Genomic DNA, 16,826 nt, shown 5'->3' with positions numbered 1-16,826 from the left:
CTTACAATTGCAGTTTTCGACCATTTCGGTCGAGTTAAAGTTGACCAAAGGTAGATTTTTCTATATCATGATTTATATGAAAATATTTCAAAACTGATAAAAGCTACAACCATGAGTTATTTTTTGTTGTATTCTACATGAAATTGCGCACATTTTCAATATAAAACTTTATGTAACAGCTAATATAAAACGGTGCAAACATTACGACAAACTGACAAAAGAATTTCTGAGATTTTCGGCAGTTACCGCGCGTGGACGTAAGGAAAAAGTGTTTTTAAAAAATTCACTTTAAATCAAAATATTGTGCTAGAGTTTTCCAATTTGTTGCAAAATGAAGGTAAATGATTGAATATTACTAGAATGTAAGAGTTTTAGCTTACAATTGCGTTTTTCTACCATTTCGGTCGAATCAAAGTTGACCAAAGGTTGAAATTTTTGCACTTATCGTGATTTATATGAAAATATTTCAAAACTGATAAAAGCTACCATCTTGGGTTGTTTTTTGTTGTATTCTACATGAAATTGTGCACATTTTCATATAAAACTCTATGTAATGGCTAATATAAAACTGCAAAAATTACGACCATGTGACGAAAGAATTTCTGAGATGTGTCACTGATGCTTTTTAGTGCAAGAAGAAAGAAATTCGCGCATGCGCGCCTGGGTAACGCTTGTAAACAAAACAACAGCTTGATCCATGAACTCCCAGCATCCCTCAAGGCGCGTGATTTAAAATATTTTGCAAACTAGGCCTATACCTATTTTTCCGCGAATATTTAAGAAAACTTTTTGTAGTCGACGTATTGTATGTCAATTAAGTACCCGACAGACAATTTTAGTCAACGTATAATACGTCCAGTCGGCGTTTAAGGGTTAAATCTTACAATAAACTTTATCAGATCTCAGATATTAATTATGCTTTGTATTTTCCAAACTACTCATTTTCACTATTGAATACTTACAGTATTAAACTTCATTAACAAACATTTTCGTTATGTCTACCCTTTAAAGGACTGGCAATGAGTTCTCTCCAATCTTCTCTGCCCTGTGCTCTTTTTGCCTGAACTACCATCCTATGCACTTTCTGCCTCAATTCCTATCAGCACTAGGTTTCCATCTATTCTAACACCTTACTCTACGACTTCTTTGGTTTTATATTTTTAGCAAAAACACTAGTAAAATAGTTTATATATGAGAATATGAATACAATTAACTAGAATATTACAAAACAATGTAAGATAGTTACAATAATTACAGCTTAATGTACTGTTAATCAGTAATCAAGTAATACTCTTTATGTGGTAATATGTGAACTGAGCTCTCTCCACTATCCTTAGCTCTAGTGCTCTTTCTGCCACTAGAAACATTTTTCACATGGCAAACATACATTCCTATTTCATTAAAACATCATTTGAAATGCTGAGAGAAAATCCAAAAGATTTTGGCCATGTTTTTTATAAGGTCTGCTCCACCATGTTCTCCAGTCTTCAGTACAGGAAAATTACTAACATAACTAACATCTACAAACTTCCAATAACATAATGAACTAATTAGCCCCTTACTGTACAAGATTTTTTTTTAAATTTTTCCGTACACAGGGATACAGCTTACACTGAACCTTAGTATGCATACTGCAAACAGTAAAGTTACTGTAAATTGTATTTGGTCTCATCCAGCAACCCATCTAAGGCTAGAAATGTAACTCAATGTTTATGTAAAGTTTATAATAATCTGTTACTCATTTCCTTCCTTATACAGAATATATCTTCAGAGACCTGAAAATGACTCACCTTAAAATCTTTCTCCAAGAAGCGAAGGCAGTAAGTCTTATCCCATCCTTTGGGGAAAACATCAAAGCTGATCTGCCCACCTGAAATATTACATGAATCTTAATTTTAAACATTTAACCACACTAATATAGTTTCTAAAGTACTTTGATACAAAAAAACTGAAAAAATATCAGTCCTAAAATAAAGTTCATTTTTTTCCACAGTATAGAAACCAGATAATTTTAAGTAGGAGTACGTATTCCTTAGTGTGAGCTGGAAACTGCTGTTGAGACTAAGTAACATAAGAGGTTATTTGGAGGTCAGCAGGTGAGTAGGTGAAAATCCCAACTTGGCTAACTTAAAAGCCATCATTTTTCCTCAGGAACCATGTGGGGTGGTTGTGGTAGGGATTTATGGTACAAGGTTCTGGTTTGTAAAACCAAAAAAACTTATATTACTTTAAAACTTGGTATCTCTTCACACGTAAATAGAAACAATCACATTTTATGTGGAGACTCATGCCTCAAGTGGGAGGATACTCTTTCAACAGACTGAATTTCTACCTTGAAATGTCATATTCCAGGCCATGAATATGAGCAGTGGCCAGATTGGTAAGACCCTGAGCCAGGGTAAGACTGTACTACCATTCTACGAAAACTCTGGAGAACCCAGCACTGCCCTAACAATAGGATGGCAAGTCAAAGGTAGACAATATCTGGGTTAATCATAAATTGATGGATTCACATGATGACTCTATCCTAGAGAATCCTGGGGACTACAAAACCAATTGGGTAGCCACCACTGGCACTAGGGACTGTGGGCAATGCCCTAACAATAAAATTAAGAATTATGATGTTACAAGATGTGCCCTCATTACTTGTGCAACTACAATGGTTCTTTGAAAGGCTGGAGACCGGCCATGCCAATGGCTTCATGAGCTCTCACACAGATGGAATGACCATTCTCCTTGCTAAACAACTGTACATACCCTTGATTGCCAGGAAAAAAAAAAAAAAACTTTTAAAAACCTCCTACTTGTGTCTGCTGATTCTACAGAGACATAATCATTCTGGAGTTAAAGGTCAGATTTTCATAAGATAGTGCCACAGGGCTCGCACTGGGCACAAAAGCAACTCATCCTGGAGTTGGGTACCGAAAAATTCTTGAATCTCTAAGCCAGAAACTGACAGGTTCTGAGCTTTTGCTATAAACTCATTTACAACAAAATAAAAAGGGATCCCTAGCCTTGAGTGCACGAACAGCTATGCATCACACTGTAACGATGCTATGGCTAGCAGAACAGTCTCAACTGAGGCCTCCCTACATGCCTCTACAGCACCTGTGTTAGGATGTGAGTCAACCCTCTTTGGAAGCCACAGCTCCTATGAGCATGGACAGATAGACAGCTCTGATGAAAACAAGAGGTATATGCCCCAACCATCGGATGCCCTAGTTCAAGGCAGAACAACAGGCTTCAATGCAGGCACTAAGAGAAGCATGTCTCAAGAAGATGGAATAGTAAGTCTGTGATGTGCTAAAAAGTAGTTCTGACTAAGGACACTCAAAGAGGAACCTTGAGTGCCTTGACCAGAAAAACAAGCTAATGGCCAGCATGGTACTACCAGTTAAGTTGATTACTAAGCAAATCAAATTGACAGGAAAAATAGGAGATGATGTTCAGACCGTTCTACAGATTGCCATAGGCTTTCCTCCACAGGAAACTGCAATTTTGGGAAGTGAGAGCAGAACACTATGAGCTTCCTGCTTAACCATGTGGCAAATTGGCTGATCACTGCTGCTTGAAAAGCATCTCCCCATACTACAAAGTAGGAACCAGTCTATTCCAAATAACTACCAATGGTGGTTGAGCTGGTTTGAAAAACATTCCGTCTAATAGTCTAATTAGAAGGTCCCCCCCACACAGACAGTATGCAGGGAGAGGTTTGGGAGGTCAAGGATGCCAAAAGCTTTGGTGGTGTCAAAAGGGGGAGCAGAGTATTCATTCCCTCTCATCACTGGCAGAATGCTTTTTAGCCTTCCTCTCGAACCTTTTTCACTATACATAAAGTTGTCTAGCTCCAAAACTCCTCACAGGAAGGTCAGTACAGCATGTCCTACCCCTACAGATAGTATAACAAAATTTATATAAATTCACAATCACAGGATGCATGAAGTGACACACACACACACGCAAAACACACATAATCATCCATGTACTTCATGGGTTTGCTAATTTTTCTTTTTTCCCATCAGAAAGCAAACACAATGCCATACATATGATAAAGAAAAACATCCTTCAACAAGCTGTCACGCAGAATGCAGCAAGATGTCTGTGTACAACACAGCTGAAGAAAAAAATTACTGATGGTGGCAAGTGAAATGGGGGTTTTCCCTAATCACCCAATTACCACCAGTTGCAAATTTCAATGACCAATTCACCTTGCTGCTGAGAAATACTCCTACATAAAACATGTTACCAGAACAATAGAATCAATCTTCTAATTATGAAGTACCCCTTACGACCACACACTGACAACAAACCTGCAACGTTCTGGTAAAAGACCATTTAGCAGGTTGTTAGCCATTAAAACAATTGAACTATGTATTCTTCCAATACAGAGAAAAAAGTTATACTATTCAAAGTAAATAATAGCAGTGATGTCTTTACATTTGTTTAATCAAGGAACTGGCAGTTGGTTGATTATTGCAATTGCCAAACTGTTAAGTGGAATAATATTCAAGACCCCACATTTAAGTAACAAAGTACTGTACATTAACCAACATATCTAATCAAATGACAGACATCATTTGCAGTGTAAAGGAGTTAATTATTTTACTGTTATAATTTTCTTTAATAAAACATGCTATGCTTAAATCTCATTCTTTTTAAACAAATAATTCTTAACTTCTCCAAACTGCTAGTATTTTTCATACTTCTAAATAAGTTATACTACAATCACTGATTTAAAGTGATTATCCCTCACCTATGACTGGGTATGGTTAGTCCAATTATTGTATGGAAATGCATGAATTACCATAATAAAGACAAATGTTCTTTACAAAGGGAAATATAAATCAGAATTAGGATTCTACAAGAATTAAAAAAAATAACAAAAACATGCTAGGAATATCAGTACGTAATTCCTTACCTATAGAAAACACCAGACCAGCATCAGAAAATTCTTTCTCTAATTCAGACACAAATTTCTTTCTGATGTTATGTTCCTGAGGAGATAAAAATACATTTTCTTTATCCACAAAATTAATTTTACTCCTGTTTTATGTTTATGAAGCATGTTTTTCAAAAACCAAAAGACTACTCAGTTTCACTCAAAAGTTTTCAAACCAATTCAGTAATAGGAATGCATATAGTCTTACCTTATCATATTCACCAAACTGGTCTCTTTCTGCTTGGGAGCAACTACGACCTACTGGACAAACATTAATGAGGCCATTACGAAATTCTACGAATGTACCCCTCTTCACTGGCAGGGTAATGTTAGACATGTAACGCAAAGCAAAATTGATGAAAGTTTGAAGTTTTTCTTCTCCCATGTAGTTCTGAATAGACTGTAAATAAAGAAGAAGAGAATATTGTTACTGGGTGGGTCTCACATGATAAAAAAAAATTAATGCAGTACTCAACGTGTAATTACACTTATTTATATATTGATGAGTATGAATAGAAAAATACTGACTGACCTCTTTAGCAATCAGGTCCCCATTCTTGTAAGCTACCAAACCATTTTCAGCAAAAACATAATCGAACTTCATCACACCTGCAGAGAGTAATGAATTATCACTTCCATTAAACACTTTCTTTGTCAACTGTTAAAGGCTAAAAATGACAAATTTTTAATCAATTTTATTTACCCCAACTTCAGTACTTGTATGCTCAAGTGTTACATTGACTGCATTTGTTGGGGAGGGGCAAAACAGGAGGGCAAACTTCTAAAAGCACATAGTATCTACAAGCACTAGTGAGGAAAAAAAGAAAAAAAAAGAACAGTGTTCCCAAGCCTATCAATAAAAATTTTAAAAACCAGCTACCAAACCATACTATCCTAGGATTGCCAACTTCCATTGAGTAAGTAAGTGTAGAAAGGACTGACATGAATAATGCTACACATCCAACTGAGAGCAGCAAGATGTTCTCCTGAAACACAACTGATAACTGGAACCATATTCAAAATTAAATGTTGCCAGAAAAAAAAGCTCTGCAGGTGGATTCAAATCCTTGCCCCCCCAAAAATGTGAAAGTTTTCAGCATGGCATAACTTTGTCATACACCCAAGTTCAGAGGCCAAGTGACAGGCAAGAGGAACTGGATCTAAACAGTATTCCAGCAAGAAATTACCCTCCTAATCTAATAGCAACACCCCGTAAATTGCAAGTTATTAAATCCTGTACTAGAATAGCTTTCATTTGTTATCCATGGATGCTAACAATGACAAAAGTGGGACATCGCAATTGCTCTCTAGATATTTCTCAGGGCAAGCTGAAAAGAGTTAAGGACAAGGTCACTGATCAAGTCGGCAGCTTTTGATTAAATTCTATCAAGGGATAGAAAATGATGGCCCACAATTATGAATGCAATATTCAAATGGAAGGATGATGAAGTAACTAAAGATCCAGAGACTAGACTGAAGTAATTATTTATATGTAGGTTGTCAAACCAAGCACTGGAGACTTCTCGGTCACACAATGCTTAAGACAGTACGTAGTGAAAAAAGGGGATAGGAGTAGTCAGACAGCAAGAATTAAAAAGGAAGTAGGAATGTCGTTAAATAAAGTGGATGCATTTTTGGGCTAAGGGGATGCAGCAAACAACCCTTACGTAGTGTACTGTAGTTACTAAGCCCCAAAGGGCACTGGATTGAAGTGAAGAGTTTGCAACCATCAATTGTTAAAAATTAAATTTAGCAGTTTATACAGCATAAATTCCATGACACTTGGACTTACTACACTGATTACTACAAGAAACCTTGGCATAAAAGCGATTTGTAATCACATTTCCATATGCAAATCAGAGCTGTAATGGACTTTTGTATCTTAAAGATTTATTGTAATTCTGATTAGTGTAAAAACTTTCTTCTTAATATAAAATCTAAACCCAGCTCTTCAACAATTCATCTTTATACGAATTACACCAATCTTCTACCAGTAATTTAAGAAATTTGACCAGGAATACATTCCATAATGATAATATTTCTTATGATCAAATACAAACCTTCCATGCCTCCCATCTGTTCTGCGATCTTCTTCAAATCAGATCCTCCAACCAGACCACAAGCTACTTTACCTCTCACTTGGTCCATAAATTTGAACATGTCATCTTCTATTTTCTGTGTAAGCAAAAGAGAATGAAAATTTAATGTCAAACAAGGTCAAACTACTGAACTATTTCTCTCTTATCCTAAGCAAATTAAAAAAATGTAAAAAGCACCTTAAATTTAAGTAAACACTAGACCTGACTAATTCCTTCTGAGTTGTAAAGGAGATATCAACAGCAGTTGCTTGAGTGAGTATTGTGTTGCAATGCCATAAAACCAATGACTTAATTACTGCCTGAACATATTCAAAATAAAAGAAGTTTCTTGCCTATAACAATTTTATCTGCACTACAAACATTTGGAAAAGTGTAGTTGTAGGTAGCTCTATGGGTGTTTTGAAAACCTTTAAACCAATTGTCCATTTGAAAAAATTACAGAAAGTTAATGTGAATGATTTAATACCGTACAACAAATTAAGAATAACTTGTATTTTCACAGGTACTATACAAACAAACTCTGCTTTTGTTTTTTCAGCTACAGAGACTTTGTGGGGATGGTTGAGTTAGGTTTATTATGTGGGATCACATAAAAAGGCTCTTGTTGTATATAGAGTAAAAAATATAAATCACCCTGAATTTGTTATCTGTTCCTACAAGAAAACAAGTCATCCCATTTTAAACGGGAAACTTACAACTTTGGTGGGAGGAGGTGGAGACTGATAAAGCCCCGAGTCTAAAAAAAACAAAAAAAAGGGAGGATGCTGTTTTTTCTCCTATGGAAGGAGATGCACAGGTTGGTTGGCATTTGTATCAATGCATTACAGCCAGTACTTAGTAATAGACCCTGATAATAATGCTCTAAGGCAGGGGATGCTGTTGTACACCTTGCCTGCATCATGGCCCTTTCCAGCACACAATTGGTCAGACTAACAACTTGCTTAGATACAAAGGAGGAAAGAGGTATGTCACTCGCCCATTTAACTTGTGTTACCCTTTTACCTTAGGTTTGAATGTTCCAAGACTTTTGGGCAATATCCCTTAGGAGGAGGTAAAAGTAACCTGGTACCACTGCAACCCTCATTACCTGTATAATAGGAAAGTTCCTCCCAAATGCTTGGGATATGGTAATAACAAAACACTTTGTGAGCTTTACCAAAGGCTAAATGTTGTTTTCCTCACTGTGCAACTCCTAAGCCTACTGATCATCTCATGAAGTCAGGTCCTACCAAATATGTGCCAAAAGTTAGACCTACACTGATGGGTCCTATCCTCATAATGTCTTTAGGCTCACATGGGGCATGAAAGTATCTTATCCAGATTACCTCCAGCAAAGCTTGGAGGAAGGAGATGATTAAGCTCTCAAATCTCTTGTCAGGAACTGATACAAGAGACCCTGCTGCTCACCAACATACTTTGCCAATGCTGAGGCTAGTCTTGAAAATGAGATCTGCCTTCACATCGCACTCAAGAGGCTTTAGTTCACTGGGTGGGAAAGAGGGTCCCTGTAAGCATTAAACAACTCTAACATGGATAAGAAGTCCATGCCTTCCAGCTGAAAGGCCTGGGTCAAGGCAGGGCAACAGCCATTAACTGCCAGGGTTGATAGGAGCTTATCTCTGCAAAGGTGGATGAGAAGGTCCACAATCTGTATAATGGCTTACTTTCCCTGAAAAATGGCTGCAGAGGACTTAATTTTCTGTTTTACAAGCATGCAGAAACCATTCTTCCCTTACTTCTTGCCTCTGGAGACCAAATAGGTACTTTCAAGCACAGAATGTACTTGTCTGACCAATGCAACATCAAGCCTCCCTAATAATGATGTCAAAAAAGAGTCTGCTTTTACATTTTAAATTAAAAAAATCCAGCAGATGAAATACAATTTGTGACAACTAGCTGGTATTCCTAATAGTGAAGAGTCAACTTTCTTCAGGCCTACTTATTTTATACAGGCATATGATGAGAAGATAAGCAAGGAGTTCCAGGGTACTGGTCAGGTAGGCTATAACCCAACATCCTACTTAGGTTCTACATACTTCACTTGGTGATCAAAGTTAGAATAGAAAAAAAATACAATTTAGGCCAAAAGCCAAGCGCTGGAACCTTTGCGGTCATTCAGCGCTGAAACAGAAATTTACAGTAAAAAGGTTTGAAAAGTGTAACAGGAGGAAAACCTTGCAGTTATACTATAAATCAATTGTTAGGAGAGGGTGGAAAGCAATATTTAAGACTGGGAACACGAATGGAGATACAGTAAAAGGAATGGAAGGGTTTGCAGTTAGGGGCTGAGGGACACTGCAAAGAGTCATAAGTAATGCCTACAGTGCACTAAATTCACTAACCCCCTACTGGGGTGATCGAAGTTAGGTTAGATTAGGAAGTATCAAAATAAAAGCCATTGCTACATCATTCTTCTATGATTCTCGCCCATCATAGGATAAGCTAAGTATTTTTCCAACTGTATATATCTTGTGATTTAATTTTATACATTTTGTTAATATTCTTAAGGTAAAAGTGCAGAAGAGTTGCACACATTATTTCCAAGGGTCACATGCTTAAAGGAAAATCAAAGCTATTTCAAAGATTGGAATCCTAACTTTACTTAACCCTTAAACGCCGAAGCGGTAAAAAAAAAAACAAAAAAATGTCTCCCGTGTGCCGAGGTGTTTCAGAGTGAGCGCCGAAGCGGAAAAAATATTTTTTTCAAAAAATCACAGCGCGCTTAGTTTTCAAGATTAAGAGTTTATTTTTGGCTCCTTTTTTTGTCATTGGCTGAAGTTTAGTATGCAACCATCAGAAATGAAAAAAATTATCATTATCATATATAAATAATGCGATATATGATAGCGCAAAAACGAAATTTCATATATAATTGTATTCAAATCGCGCTGTGCGCAAAACGGTTAAAGGTAACAAGTTACTTCTTTTTTCGTTGTAATGTACACTAAATTGCAATCATTTTGGTATATAACACATTGTAAAACGATAAAAGCAACACAGAGAAAATATTATCACAAAATAATGCATGAATTTCGTAACGCACGGACATAAACAGATATTTTTTTTTAAAAATTCACCATAAAATCTAAATATTGTCCTAGAGACTTCAATTTCTTTCAAAATGAAGACAAATGATTGAATATTACTATACTGTAAGAATATTAGCTTACAAATGCAGTTTTCGACCATATTGACTAGGTAAAGTTGACCGAATGTCGAATTTTTTATATATATATATGCAATTATTTCGGAAATAAGAAAAGCTACAACCTTCAAATATTTTCCGTTTTATTCTACATGAAATTGCGCACATTTTCATATATAAAACTCTAAGAAATGCCTAATATGAAACGGAACAAATATTCCGAGAATGGAACGTACGCATTTCGGAGATTTGTGGCAGAGAATCCGCGTGCTGAGGGAAGGAAAGATTTTTTTTAAAATTCGCCATAAATCTAAATATTGTGCTAGAGACTTCGAATTTGTTTCAAGATTAAGATAAATGACTGAATATTACTAGACTGTAAGAGTTTTAGCTTACAATTGCGTTTTTCGACCATTTCGGTAGAGTCAAAGTTGACTGAACGAGGTTTTTTTCTATTTATCGTGATTTATATGCAAATATTTCAAAAATGAGAAAAGCTACAACCTTCAATTATTTTTTATTGAATTCTAAATTAAATTGCGCACATTTTCATATATAAAACTTTATGTAACGGCTAATTTAAAATGGTGCAAACATTACCACAATCGCACGTATGATTTTTTCGGAAGAGTTACCGCGCGGACGTAAAGAAAATGTTATTTTTTTCATAAATTCACCATAAATCGAAATATTGTGCTAGAGACTTCCAATTTGTTGCAAACTGAAGTTAAATGCTTGAATATTACTAGAATATAAGCGGTTTAGCTTACAATTGCGTTTTTTTCGACCATTTCGGGGTAGAGTCAAAGTTTGACCAAAGGTTGAAAATTTGTTACTTATCATTTTTAATATGAAAATATTTCAAAATTGATAAAAGCTACAACCATGGGTTGTTTTTAGTTGTATTGTGCATGAAATTGCGCACATTTTCATATATAAAACTTTATGTAACGGCTAATTTAAAATGGTGCAAACATTGCCACAATCGCATGTATGATTTTTTCGGAAGAGTTACCGCGCGGACGTAAGGAAAAAGTTTTTTCATAAATTCACCATAAATCGAAATATTGTGCTAGAGACTTCCAATTAGTTTCAAAATTAAGTTAAATGATTGAATATTACTCAAATATTAGAGTTTTAGCTTACAATTGCGTTTTTCGACCATTTCGATAGAGTCAAAGTTGACCAAAGGTTGAAATTTTGGCACTTATCGTTATTTATATGAAAATATCTCAAAACTGATAAAAGCTACAATCATGAGTATTTTTTTGTTGTATTTTCATACAAATGCGCACATTTTCATATATAATACTTCAGTGTAACGGCTAATTTAAAATGATACAAAAATTATGTCAAAGTGACGAAATAATTTCCGAGATGTGTCACAGACTTTTTAGTGCGGCAAGAAAGAAATTCGCGCTTGCGCGCCCTGCGTAAAACGATTGTAAAACAAAACAAACCACACCTTGGATCCCGTGAACCCCTCCCAGCATCCCCCAAGGAAGGTGTTTGATTCAAGAGTTTTTGGCTGTATTCAAACTCCTCCCGAACGTTTTTGGCTAGGCCCTAGGCCTAAAAGTATTTTTCCGCGAATTTTAAAAAAACTTTTGTATGTCGAGTAAAATTACGTCCAGTCGGCACCCCAGAGAGAACAAAAAATGTCGACGTTAAAATACGTCCAGTCGGCGTTTAAGGGTTAACTAAAAACCCTTGGGGATGACCTTGCTTAGGACTTGAAAAAATTAATTTCCCAATGTTTTAATTTGAGTGGGGAACGTAAAATGAGTGAAATACAAGGCCCTTAAACCCTGATAGTTCTTATACTGAATAATTGAAGTTGCTTTTCAGAAAGCTTAGATCACGAAGGCTAGAGCAATTTTTATTCTATCAATATTTTTGCCAGGAAGCCACATAAGCAATGTATTGCCCTATCTCCCTGCTCTGCATACTACCCCAATGTTGGTTTAAAGTAAAATGTTAGGTAGGACTAAGGGGTTGCCCTGCAATGGGTATTAGGACCTTGGAAACTGACTTTTCATATAACATTTTGGTTGCTAATTAACAATTGATCAATTTTTTTTTTTTTTAGCAGAGTGGAATTAACCTCAGAACTGATATGTTAGGCTACTGTCTACTGGCGATTGTGGAATGCTATCGCACATGCGCAATGTTATGGGTGAGCTTCTAGTAAAAAGTGGTGTTTCCTTCATGGGGAGGGGGGTTAAGCACAGCATGGTAAAGTAACACAGCCTGTTAGGTCAAGTTAGTTGGTATACTAGGTAGTTCCTTTTATATTAGGTTTCCTTAGCCAATACCCTTCTTGAAAATACCTAGGTATCTAGCCTGTGGTTCCATTATGACTTCCTAGGTAGACAGACTTATCCAAAGGTATAAAAGTTGGCAAGGATATTGGTACAGCAGCCGTATCCCTGACTGCGATAGATATTGGTACTGCAGTGAATTGTGAATTCGAAGTCAAATTTTCAGACTTCCTGCCGTAGTGGGGGTACGACAGCTTCTGTCAGTGGGGCCAAATTGCACCATTGACTTGCTGTAGGTATGGCAGTTTGCTAATCATGCAGCAGTTGCCGTACACTGTTGCTAAGATCTATAGGTACAGCACTAGAAGATCAGCGACAGTAGTAATAATAGTCGAAATGAATTGTTTCGCTGAACATGTTCAATTCAAAATGTCAAAGTGAAGCACCATAATGTCACCACCAAACCACCAAAACATTTTGACAGTAACTGAAAATATAAAAAATCACAATAATACTTAAACACACTTAAATTTTGACTATATACATGAAAAATAAAACTAAACTAGGGTAAAAAACCGCCTGGTACAGGGGTGGACCATGTACGATCAATGTGTACAACCCCAAGAAAAGTACATTATAATGCGTCCTGACAACGGAGTAGAGGTCTTTAGTTCCGTTTCTCACCAACAACAAGTCGCCTCTGATGCCCATCTCCGATGTCAGGACGAGTTATAATGTACTTTTTTTGGGATTGTACACATTGATCGTACATAGTCCACCCCTGTACCATGCGGTTTTTTACCCTAATCTACCTATCTATGTACTTCAAATCTTCTTTAAATCTCCCCTGAACAGTGTAATAATATATCAGTTTTCACTGAAAAACAGATGTTTTCAGGCTTCAACGAGCTGAAAAAAGCAATAGATGTCTACAGAGAGTCTAACTTCCAGAAACTGTATATCTGTAAGTCACGAACAATCGAATCAGCCCTGAAAAGAGCTCCGAAGAGGAGATTCAAAGAAGACTTGAAGTACACAGAAATCGTGCTTTGCTGTATTCATGGTAGCTAGTAAGGAAAACTACCAAAGTCAATCCTCTGGTAAACGGCCTAATCAATCATAAGTAATCATCCAAATCAGGTATAGGGTAGAACACCACGGCAGGCCAACCCTCATCACGGTGGACGGGTCTTATTCACTCGATATTAATTGGTGAAACAAGAATACAATTGCAACTCTAAGCATACCATTTAAAAGACTGAAGTTTCTTCAACATAATGTGATATATGAAAGCCCCATACGAACTAAATAAGCATGTGAGCTCTTCGTAAAATATGTTTTCAAGGCAGTTTTGAAATCCAATATGGCGGCTACGTTTTGCATGGACGGTTCTCATCAGTGACGGCCACCATCTTTCCCCAGCTTCCCAGCACTCATTTGAACAATGTTAGCGTATGTATGTAACGTTTATGATCTTACTCAAGATTGCAGTTGTAATCAGCACAATAAAACAACATTTTGTTGCCTATATTAGTGAAAGTATGAAACTTGTTATTCCCGGGGTTATGGTTGGAACTGAATTCATTCTTACCTTGTAATCAGTGTTTTTATCCTTACTGCCATCACAACTGAAACTCCACAGTGCTTATTTGATTGTAATTATACACATTTTTGGTCTTTAAATTCACTCCACAGTGCACTTGAACCACGCTGTGGTTCCTGGTTCCTAAGCACTCACTCCGCAAACACAGTTACGAGCAGCAGACGACAACACTGATTATGAGATGCAAAGCTTTCTTCCCTTAATTGTTTACTCAATATTTAGTTTAACTTTACTTCAAAATGTTTATTTAATTCATGTCTATTATCCCTTTTTGGCAAACCAAATTTAACCCCCAAAAATTACAAATGTTTTCGGTGTTTATACTTACGAAGCAGGACGGACGTGAGGAAAAATGACTCATCGTTTGCCAATCTAGTGGAGCGTCACACATACGCTGATGCATTTACAAACAGTTTCGATGAATTCTAGTTGTCATAGTAATGCAGTAATGATAACATTGCTGTAATATGTACGTATATATAATACAAATAGATACGCTAATTCACTTATTTCCCCGGTTTTTTTTTTTTTGTTTTGTGTAAGTCTTATACCTAGTTTGGAGGGTAAACACATAACCAATTGACAACACTGATAAACAATTGAAGAGCGCAAAACGCCGCAAAGAATGCCGTAGTCCCCTTGAATAAGTGGCTGGTAAGAGGTTGGGTTACGTTGTTGTGATGAAAGTGCCCCAGCGTCTATGGGTACAAGTGGTGTGCAGATTTAGCACAGGAAATGGGAAAAGTTTGTTGACACAAGCGACTCCGTAAAACATCAAGATGGCGTCAATCTTCGAAACATTTTAGTTGTAAGTAAAAATTTCTAAAGCGTTTTGGTGAGATTTCCACTGCCGTAGCACCCTTTTCACTACCCTCTGTTTAAATCTTAAAATTTGGCCTTAATTTCTAACTTTGGAGAAAATACTTACTTCGAAAGGAGAGTAGAGGTCTTTAGCTCCGTTTCTCACCAACAACAAGTCGCGACTGATGCCCATCTCCGGTGTCAGGACGCGTTATAATGTACTTTTTCTGCACTACCTTACTAGCTAAGCTTCAAATCTTCTTTAAATCTTCTCTTTGGAGCTCTTTTCAGGGCCGATTCGATCATTTGTGACCTAAGGATATACAATTTCTGGAAGTTTGACTCTTCGTAGATGTCTAGCCTATTACCTTTTTCAGCTTGTTTAGCGAAAACTGATGTACCTACTAGTATTAGGTAGGTAATACATGATTCACGTTGCTAGGTCATCACTTAGGTACTTGCTGTCACTGAATATGACTGAGGCGGTAAAACAAGGGTTCACACATGCGCAATTCTCAGCCGTACCAATATCTATCGCAATCAGGGATACGGCTGCCGTACCAATATCCAATTCGATAAAAGTTCAATAGCCTACCAGGTAAAATAAGAAGCGCTAGGCAAAAGGATGAATTGGTTTGCATTGCAAATAGTCAAAAGTGCACAAAATAATAGGTAGCCTATCATAAAGGCCTAAGGCTATGTTTTATACCTACTACACTGACACTCAACAGGCCAAGGGTTCGAGGCTAGGTAGCTAGCCTATGGGCCTATTGAAATAAACATTCCAACGATGGCCAACGTGGCAGTCTCTGCCCAATCAATTTGTCTCATAAAACTTAAATATAACACCATAATATGCAGTATACTGTATTTGCTTTGTCATTTAAGTGTAACCTATTGAAATATATAAAAACCGGAGTTAAGTGTACAAAATTAGCTAGATACCTAGGTAGGTCGAGCCGGGTACCCAAGACACGGTTATCCCCACAGATAAATTTGCGGTGCTTTGAAGTTTCAACATTCTCACCAATCTGGGAGCGGTAAGAGTACCGTCGACGTCGAATAAGAGGATGGTTTCGGGAATTCTTGCCATTGCACGATAGTTACGAACGCCGTGTGACAGCAGTGATGTTACTTTCATACGACCGCCACTGTTGAAGTTGAATGAACCAGTTGTAATCGGCTGTAGTACACTGCTGTCAGCGACACGTAAACTAGAAGCGTTCGTTTCAGAATGTTCATGAAAACGATTGGCAATTTACGAAACTACTTTACATTGGTAAGAATTAAGCTATTTCAACAGGTTGAAATTTTATCTAAATTACATCTAAATCCCTGCGATCTAATGTAACTGCTATAGCAAAGCCATTCTGCGTTACAGAATCATAATTAACGCAACCTTTGTTTACATACGTCAGATGTATCCTATCAACATTATGCCTACACCAAAATTTCCTGAAGCCTGTATCATTACAAGCAATTGATCAGAAATTCTTTAGCGCATTAGACAATCTGTATATAGATGGTTAAAAATTTAAGTATACCCAACCTCATAGCAGGGTGTGGGGCAAAATTATGTAATTTATATTCATACACTAAACCTCTGTCAGCTAGAGAAAAAAAACTTACAGCAATGGGAAAATTCGTAAAACTTCTTATAAATTACTTTGGTCATGTATGTAGAGTTAAAACCAAATATTATTAATTCATCGTGCTCCTCTTGACCGTACCAGTGAATCATTACCCAAAAGTTAGACGACTGTGGTGGGTTGCACCAATGTTGAAGACTACCATGGGAACATACTTCCATGGCATTCTTCAGTAGATAGTTAAAAATAATCAGGAAAGTAATGAACGTCAACTGCAGCAGATACAATACAATTTACAAGCCATTAAAAACTATAATGCTTGCACTTTAGTTTAAAGTTTGTGACGACGTTTGTGTGAAGAAAAAAATTTGTAGGTACGCCCTTCCAAA

The 16,826-nt window shown here is 36.7% G+C and overlaps 1 protein-coding gene across 1 annotated transcript; it reads right to left on the bottom strand.

The window, feature by feature from the left end:
* Nucleotides 1–1,721: 1,721 nt before the first annotated feature.
* Nucleotides 1,722–16,061, bottom strand: LOC135203330 (uncharacterized). Its single transcript, XM_064233073.1, has 6 exons — nt 15,876–16,061; nt 7,000–7,114; nt 5,472–5,548; nt 5,148–5,339; nt 4,919–4,994; nt 1,722–1,870 (listed from the first exon to the last, which is right to left on the bottom strand). Exons 1-6 carry the CDS (start codon nt 15,987–15,989, stop codon nt 1,722–1,724), a joined length of 723 nt encoding a protein of 240 aa, XP_064089143.1. The 5' UTR covers nt 15,990–16,061.
* Between the last annotated feature and the right edge of the window lie 765 nt (nt 16,062–16,826).

This window comes from Macrobrachium nipponense, chromosome 24, assembly GCF_015104395.2.
Source record: "Macrobrachium nipponense isolate FS-2020 chromosome 24, ASM1510439v2, whole genome shotgun sequence".
Taxonomy (NCBI): Eukaryota; Metazoa; Arthropoda; class Malacostraca; order Decapoda; family Palaemonidae; genus Macrobrachium; species Macrobrachium nipponense.
The sequence above is the reverse complement of the archived record's forward strand: the minus strand, read 5'-3'. Positions and strand labels throughout refer to the sequence as shown.